We start from the raw sequence: 9,035 nt of genomic DNA on the forward strand, positions 1-9,035 counted from the left end.
TTCCTGTTCTTAGAATATATAGAATGATTCCAGAACAGGATTACCAAGAGCAATTATCTTACTGCACTGGCAGATTATTCCACCTATTATGATGAGAAGAAGAAAATTTTATGCAAAATGAGATTAATAATCTGACAGTCAGCTCTTTTTGAGTATACAAATCTTAAAACAAGATTGTAAAGAGTTTTTAATTAGATCAGAGAGAAGGACATTCCTGCAGTGCATATCCTAGCCTATTCGAACTGTTATAAATAACATAGTGTATACTAGGGGTGTGGGAAATAATCGTTTTGGCGATATATCGTGATATTCGGCTGCCCAATATAATATCGATCTTTCACTTCTTAGTATCAATTTTCAAAAAAAAAAATGGTTACATAAAACATTGATGGGAAAATGGGCTACCTCTGCACCACCACTCTGGCAGAAAGCGCTGTGGAGCCCTTTAACTGTGCGTGCAGCACCAAATCTGTATTTTAGGCAGTCACAGTGGAAGAAAACCTCAAACAACATGGATGATAATACCTAATCAATATTTTCTGATGAAAATATACAGCACTTGCTGTTTTATCTCATCATTTGATTTTAATAGCTGGGGAAAATATGGCAACATATAGTGATACTGCAATATCGTGATAATATTGTATCGTGACCAAAGTATCGCAACATGTATCGAATCGCAACACTCATGCCAATACTCACCTCTAGAGTATACTGCAAAAACTGAGCTAAAAACTTCTCTCTTCATCCTCTGACATGGGAGCTGGCTTGGAGCTCGTCTGCCTGGCTGTGTTTCCTGGACGGGGCCGACTGTGGAGCTGGTTTACAGTTGCCTTTTGTATCTATGCTTCTTTTTCTATGTCTGCTTCTGTCTCCTTGAACCCCAGTCAGCCTCAGCCTATCCTAAACATAAATGATCTAATTCCACTATCTGCCTTACCTGCTCAACTCAATTACAAGAGAAACTGACAATCATATTTCAATTTTTGCAGTGTAAGTATGGATTTAGAAATTTTAACAAAAAAAACTTTATTAAACATATTTTGAAATGTGTTTCTATGTGGGGGTGGGGCAGTGTAATTGCTGCTGTTGAAAGCTAGAAATGATTTCCATAGATTTCCAATTTTCAGATCTCTTTTATATCTATCTATAGTACCTAATATTGAAATGGAGCAAAAACAAACAGCTAAACTTTAAAAAATGAAACTTTAACCGTTTAGTTTGTGTCTTCAAGTTGTTGCCCATAGGAAGACGTAACTTGGATATAACCTAATATAACGGAATATATTCAGAACGGCTCCAAATGACACAAAACTCATAAGGATGAGTAATGATGTAATAACGTAAAATCAAGGGCCCAATGTAAAAAAACGGCGTTCCCCTTTAAGTAGGGGTAATAATTCAGAATGCATAAAATTCCGCCGGTAAAATGTTTACCAGCAGGTGGAGCCGTTGCGCGCTGCTCCAAGCTGACACCAAAAGTTCCAAACCCCACCGCTCTGGAACTGTTATAACTAGAGGTCTGAAATTTTCTACATTTGTGGTCAACATGATGTAGAGCAAATATAATACAATAAAATCTGCCTTTTCTCAAGAATGTCTTTATTAATGCTGTTAAAAAAAGACCTATCATTTCGGAGAATAAAAAAACAACAACTTTGAGTCATGTTTGAACTGATGCAGGTTGGTCTGTGTTCTAGTCACCCAATTGTATTTATTTATTAGGAAACTAGAGGATGTTAGCTTTCAGATAATGTATTGCACATGCAATTTGGGCTTACAGTTCCTAAGTTATTTGCTTTTCCATTTGGGTATGCAAAATAGGACAGGATTACCCTAAATGAGGTGGGTGTTAAGAGGTTAAAGGAGATTGTAATTTATTTTTCTGCAATATTTAAATAGTTTAGTGATGAGTTCTCTCAGTAACAGACTAACTTCAGCTTGACTGAATGATGCATTCAAAATCATAGAGTTTAATTCATTTCTCTTTCTGTTGGAGGTTCACCTCCTGTGTGTCCCAGCTGATTGCCGTCACCCCGCCTGGTGTGGTGATTTTTTTTTAAGCCCCACTTTGTGTGTGAAATTATTTCTTTTAACTATTTGACTCAAATCTGCATTGAATTAGATGCATATCTGTGAGTGACATGCGCAAATGGAGAACAAATTATTATCCAGCAATTCATTTGAATACAAAATAACAAACTTTGCTGAAGAAAATAAGTATCTTAAACATAAGCCTGTCCTGCTTAGCTTCAAAGAGTAAAAATGAATACAAAACAACTTATAAATAGTGCATATTTTTTGGGCAACAGCAAACTTGTAAACATATTTGTCCTTTAAATCCAATGACTGTAGGCTACAGTTGTAAAACAGAAAAATAATCATTAGCTCAAGGCCACATTATGTGGCGATAGCCTAATTTTTCCATTTGTATTTCCTCTGAGCTCTTGCAGCAGTGAGGATTTGTTTGTCTTTGAGTGCTGCAGAGTAAAAACTCTGAGCAAGATAGTTCCTAACTGAGGCTGACAATAAGTTCAGCTTTAATTAATTCAGTGGATCATTTATTCTGCAAATCAGTTCATTTATTGTTCATTAAGGAAAAAATCCTCTCCATAAAACCAGTGGAAGATGGGATGCTGAGGCAAAGGAAAGCAGCTTGGATGTTGGGAAGGTGAGCTGCCTCAAGAACCTCCATCCACCTCTCTGCTGTTCCTTTGGACTGCCAGGATTCCTTTTCCTGAGTGAGGAGATCCAGAAGAGTTTGCAGTTCCACATTCTTCCTACAGATCATCCATGGACATCCTCAGGATGCTCTGCTGTCTCCTGCTGTGTTTTCTGTGAGCAACACTTGGCTCAACCAATGGGATGAGGGGATTCTGGATCGTTACATATATGCTGTCAGCTCATTGGTCACAACGCAGGACAGGGACGGGAACAAGTTTACCGTAAGTTTTGTATCTAAAGTGCCCCTGTTCTTCATTTTCCATTAGCTTTTTACTGACTATTTCTTTACTCTAATAAGGGACAAAGTGCGCTCCTTTTCCACTAAATACGGGACGGTACTTCTATTTCTAAACACAGAATAATTCTGTTTTTAATGGGACAGTTTGCATCCCTACTTACAGCAGAACCTCCTCAGCTCTGAGCTCCAGCAGCTCCTGGATCAGCTCCACTGGGAACCTGTCCCACTGCAGGGCCACTGCTTCCGGTTCCTGTTGCTAGGAAACGGTTTAATGACAAAAGATTCAATAAAACCAATTCAGAAACTGAGAGCGGAAATAAGAAGGAAACAAACCTTCATGACTGTCGGCAGCAAACTTCCCACCAAGTCCAGCTGCTCTTCCAGACCCGCTGTTACCGCGGTTGTCATGGCAACCGCTAGACTACTCAGACTAGAATGTGTTGCTTCTGTTTGATTTTTTATAAATTTGAGCTCAATTTCTTTCCTGTTTTTCCAGTTTGGGTTTGATGAATTTCATTTCTCTCCAATTGCATTTTCTGAACCAATCAGAAACTCGCTCTCAATGAGCGCGTGTCTAACGTCCATGCAGACCAATAGAAGTATTTGTCACTATAACGGTGGATCAATAAAACAGAGAAAATTAAATAAGGAAAAATTTAACTTTTTTTATCTAAGAAAACAGCAAAGTTGGGATCTACATTTAGAATCTGTGTTAGATTTTTTTCTCTTTGCTCCAAAAACAATCAAAGAAAATTCACTGCATATAAAATAAACTAAATAAGCAACAAACTAAATAACCTTTTTGACTTTCCAAAACTTTTTCTCTAAAAACAAAAACAAACAACTGCTGCTTTCCCGGACATGTTGACTGATGTTGTCATGGCAACCTGCCAGAGTGTCGTCACTCACCAGCCCTTCAAAATAAATGAAAATCGAATAAGAATTATTTTTAAATAAGTTCTATAATTTTTGATGTTTTGCGAATAAAAAAAAATCTCTCTCTGCTGCCAAACTTATTATTTATTTCTTTAAACTAAATATTCGGACATGTTTCTTAAACACTGAGGAGGATGAAGATGCTGGATGGAGGTAAAATGCCATCTGACCTGTGATTGGTGGATGAACAGCAGCTATGATGGGGGCGGAGCTGGCGGGGAGACCAATCTTCACACAACACCTCCAATCCGCTGCGTGTCTGCGGCGCGCATCCTGCCGGAGCGGAGCCGCTCCGGAGCCGGATGCAGGAGCGCCCCGTCCGCTTTAAATCAGAGATATTTGATGTGTTTTTCCCAGATGAAACTAAAGAGCTGCAATCATCTCCATGGCTTCTTCTCCCCCTGATGCCTTTCTAACAGAAACCACTTTGGATGCTTCCTGCGCGTCAGCAGCCGCCCAGCTGTCCACCCACGCGCATGTGTCACGCAAAGCTCAGTAGAAGACATAAAGCAGGCGTGGATGTTCTGCCCTGACCGGATCTGGATGGAGTCAGGAGAAGGAGGCCGACTCCCGCAGCAACCGAGCTGGACCATCAGCCACAGGCTCCTGTGATCAGAGCATCTTCATCCTCCTCCTCCTCAGTCAGAGGAGCATCTCCTGATCCATGGATCTGTAGCTCAGGGAAGGGTGTGGTTCTCAGCTTAGGAGCAACTTTACTGAGGCTGATGGTGAGTAGCTATCTGTCTAGGATTGCATTGCTATGTTGAAATGACACTAATATTTATATCAACTTCCTTTAATCAAGATGAAATCATATATTCAGACTATAAGCAGGGGCAGATTTAGGAAATGTGGGGCCCTAGGCAAAGACAGGCAGGGGGCCCTCTGAACTGAGAAGACAACACATCAAATAGACCCATTATACAGATAGAGAAATGTTAATAGAATAGAATATTTTTTTAATCTTAACTTCAGAAGTATTCTCTAATCATAATGTGTTCTTATAATCCTTATTATATCCATAAACATCACAAAGGTAGTCCATTAATATTCCCTAGAACAGCAATCTAGGGAATTTCTGTCCCGCAAATGGACTGATCCAATATGGTGGACACTGATGACAAACTTAATATTATAAGCGTTCTGATGGCATTTTAGCCAAAGGATTTTAATCAAAAACATAATTAATGTGCACTAAAAAGGAACAGTTGTATTAACAATGAATGTAAACACAGTTTTTATGTGGCCCCCAGGAACTTGGGGCCCTAGGCAACTGACTAGTATTGCCTAATGGTAAATTCCCTCTGATCATAAGTGTCTTAATTAGTCCTTTCTGTCTGAAATCGTTTGGCTTATCGATTTCTGCAACTCTCGACTGTCATCCTGCGCCTCCTGCTGTTCACCCTGATGACACACGACTGCGTCGCACCACCTCACTGATCAAAAGGGCACAGAATCTCTTTTACTTCCAGAGGAGGATGAGGGGAGCCTTCTGTCCTCTTCACACGCTTCACAGCATTCAATGCAGGTCCAGCAGGTTCTGCAACAGCTTCTTCCCCAGCGCCATCACACTGATGAACTGTTAGAAAACTCTAAATCATGTCACAGACTCCGCATCACACTGATAACACCAAACCAAAATACTGCATATTTGCACCATATATATTAATGCTCTGAACTTCTGTATCAATGCGGTTTTTTTGCACCATGTTTTTTTTCTTCCACACTGTTTACTGCTCACTGCTGCACTTTATGGAATGGAAATGTTCATTTACTGTCTGGAAAGCTTTACTAGATGAAATGAATATTTTTATACACTCTGGGTACACAAAATGACAATAAGGTTGTCTAAATCTAGTCTAAAACCTGTTGGAGTCTGCAGACGACCTGCGACTGGGACAGAGATTCATCTTCCAACAAAACAATGATCCAAAACATGAAGAAACGTCAGCAATGGAATGATTCACTGATAAACACATCCAGGTGTTAGAATGGCCTAGTCAAAGTCCAGAATCTGTGGAAAGAACTGAAAGGTGGTTTTCACAGATGCTCTCCATCCAACCTCACTAAACTCCAGATGTTTGCAGGAAGAATGGAGAAAAAAAATTAAAATCACTTCATGATTGTTACTCACTTGCTGTTAATTCTTTACAAAGAATTACAATTTAAATGTTTATGTTTAAGGTTTGAAATGTGGCAAAAGGTCGAAACGTTCAAGGTGGCTGACTAGTTTCGCATTATACTATTTTTTCTACCCTTACCTGCATCTCCACCCCACGTTCTCCCAACCTCTCCACAGTTTACAGCTTGTTGATTTTTTTGCTGGTTAGGAAAAAAAATGTTGAAAGAAACCCTTTGCTTTGGTGCAAAATGTTTTTTGTAAATCCACGTGTCTGTAGGTGTTTCAGATGAGTGGGGAAATAAATGATCACTGCACCGAACAGACTGGAGCAGAGTTAGTGGATAACAGCAGAGCTCTAACAGTCCTTCACTACACGGGTCTGAATATGCAAGCTAGCATTAGCACATCATAAACAATAAATAGTGGAAGGAATAAACTAAGAATGAATCCAGAAATACTGACATCAGAAAGTAAAGAGAAAATCAAATAAAAATGTTAAGAAACAAACAAGACTACGGAAGCCTAGAGCAGTCACACTCAACTTTTTTTTTTCTTTCTTTGCCTTCCGAAATTAATTGTTTTCTCGAGATAGTAAGATAATTATCTCGTCATCAGGAGAAAACATTTGATTTCTGGAGATAACGAGATGATTAACCTGTCTGAGTAATGAATGAGGCAGGCAAACAGCCCTGGATTCCCAGTCCATCCATGCCTGCGGGGAGTTCTGCAGTACTGCGTGTGCGCAAATAATCAGTTTTTTAGTTTCCTTTTTCGTTTCACTCATTAGCTACGTTTACATGGACACAACTAATCGGATTGAAGGCCTGATCAGATCAAAAATGTTTCATGTAAACATGTCAGACTGAAGATTCTAATCCGATTCGGTCCGATCGGATCTAAATTTAATTCCGAAAGAGAGAGGTGGTTTTTGCCGATCGCCATTCCGATTGGCGTCCATGTAAACACCCATTCGGATCTTAAGAGTAAAATAATCTTCACTGCGCATGTGTGCGACGTCAGCGTGACGTTTTTCCGCCTTGTCAACAACAGGAAACCACCGGTCGCTCTCGCTCTCGCTGTGAACAACATGGCGGGAGGAGTCTAGGAACGCCGACTTATACACTCAAGTTCATTTAAAGCTGCAGGAAGCAGGAATTTATCCTCTTCCTCTTTTCTCTCTCCACAGCCCACTCGCTCTCCCACGCCGGTTCAATCGCTCATTCTCTACATTTTCTCTCTGACATTTCGCTGCCAAGCGCTTTTTTCCTCCTCTCTCCGTTTTTCTTTCCGCTCGCTCCGAGCGCATCGTTTGTCAGGCCTCCCAAAAACCAGACGCAGACAGAACTGCCAAGTTTGGCAGGAAGTTCTGCGCATGCTTAAAAGATTTAATCTGATCCAACGCTTGGTACATGTATACACACGTCATGATCGGATCATTTCATTTAGTGTCCATGTAAACGGAGATTTTGAATTTCCGATCAACCAAGGTTTGGATCGGATCGGGGAAATTTTGCGCATGTAAACGTAGCTACTGTCAGGTGGTGGTGGATGATTGGATTGCATGGAATACAGTAGATACAAATCTGATTGTTTTTTTTAAATGAAAATCTTTAATCTGGACTCGTTTTGGAGGTTAATGCATCTTATAGCTGTTCCAGGCGTAACACTGGGGCTGTTCAGGAAACACCTGGAGGCATAGGGCTAATCGCTGATGAATCAGAAGGGGAAGCAAATAATTAAACCATCAACGTCGTCTCGTTATCTAAAAGTTAAACACAGGATTTTTTACAGAATTACACGCAGGCTGCCATGACTTATAAATCATCTCCTGCTGTTTTGGTGTTGAAAGATGGAATCAGTTTTAACACACACCAATCATCTTAAGAAAACGGCTTTTGTTATCTTTAAATAATGAGAAAAATAACTCGTTTTTTTTTTTTAGTAAACCACAGTAAAAAGTATCAGAGGGACACGATGCTCTGGGCACAAGATAAATAGACTAGAAAGCAACTATAAAACTGCAAACAAACTGCACTAATACTGCAATTCTCAAAATAGCTAACCATTTACACACAGTACAGGGCCTTTGTGTTCTAAAAGTTGTTATTATACTATCAAGCAGAGCCACCGAACAAAAGAAACCAAATTAGATTATCTTGCAAAGTGACTCCAGAGAATGGTCAGTCAGCTGAGGAAAATAGAGATCTTCTCTGATGTTATGTATCTCCCCTCCTAGCTTTAGCCTGTGTGGGCTTCTGTGTATATATGTTTTGCTTTATGGAAGCTGGAAAGCATGTAAGCAGTCATGCTCAGCCTAATGGGTGGTTTAGTCAGTGGAGCATGATGAGAGACCCCATTTTCATGCAGAGATGTGAAAGAAGAGAGATCAGACAGGATGTGTAAAACACAGGAACACAGAGAAGAAGTGAGCTGACGCTGTCAGAAAGGCAAAGCCGCCTTGGCTTTTGATTTCTGCAGACACGGAAATCATCATGTCGGAGTGAGTTCTGCAGAAAGAAGGACTAACTCTTATTAAACAGGCACATTTTGTTTTTACCACTTTGGGAAAGAGACTTTTGTGTGAAAGTTCATTCCTCCTGTAAGAGCCAACCTATTATTGTGGCTAAATAACAAAAACAGTGGCTGTAATTATAGCGGTCAGGTTGCTGCTATAGATGGCAGCTATATAGGTTGCTGCTTATTCTTTGGGTTGACATGATGTTTCCAAAGCATTTAACTAAAACCAGAGGTTTTTATCAATGATGGCGATACGGCTCATTCATTTCTGAAATAATTACAATATTGCAGCTTTGAGTAATGACCAATACCAATATTAACCCAATATCATATCAGCAAAAATCATTCATAGTCTTATTACTTATTTTAGGGGGATTTGCCATTAGGCAAAACTAGGCAGTTGCCTAGGGCCCCAAGTTCCTGGGGGCCCCAAAAAACTCTGTCTACATGTATGGTTAAGTCCTTTGGCTAAAATGACATCAGAAAGCTTATAATATT

General features: G+C 39.9%; 2 protein-coding genes across 3 annotated transcripts in view; one reads left to right on the plus strand and one right to left on the minus strand.

Moving 5' to 3' along the window:
- LOC107091584 (chromosome unknown open reading frame, human C10orf107) overlaps nt 1-3,778 on the minus strand; it is a 10,839-nt gene extending 7,061 nt beyond the window's left edge. For both annotated transcript variants that reach the window (XM_015385589.1, XM_015385588.1), the window contains exons 1-2: nt 3,296-3,778; nt 3,124-3,218 (exon numbers count right to left, since the gene is read on the minus strand). In XM_015385589.1, coding sequence (XP_015241075.1) covers nt 3,124-3,218; nt 3,296-3,370 — 170 coding nt within the window. In that variant the 5' untranslated portion in view covers nt 3,371-3,778. The remainder of the gene's footprint in view (nt 1-3,123; nt 3,219-3,295) is intronic.
- A 330-nt stretch (nt 3,779-4,108) lies between these two features.
- LOC107091583 (adhesion G protein-coupled receptor A1-like) overlaps nt 4,109-9,035 on the plus strand; it is a 30,303-nt gene continuing 25,376 nt past the window's right edge. The window contains exon 1 of the mRNA XM_015385587.1: nt 4,109-4,626. Within this exon, the coding sequence (XP_015241073.1) occupies nt 4,624-4,626 (3 nt within the window). The 5' untranslated portion in view covers nt 4,109-4,623. The remainder of the gene's footprint in view (nt 4,627-9,035) is intronic.

The sequence above is a fragment of the Cyprinodon variegatus genome, unplaced genomic scaffold (genome assembly GCF_000732505.1).
Source record: "Cyprinodon variegatus isolate N-32 unplaced genomic scaffold, C_variegatus-1.0 Scaffold344, whole genome shotgun sequence".
NCBI classification, from domain to species: domain Eukaryota; kingdom Metazoa; phylum Chordata; class Actinopteri; order Cyprinodontiformes; family Cyprinodontidae; genus Cyprinodon; species Cyprinodon variegatus.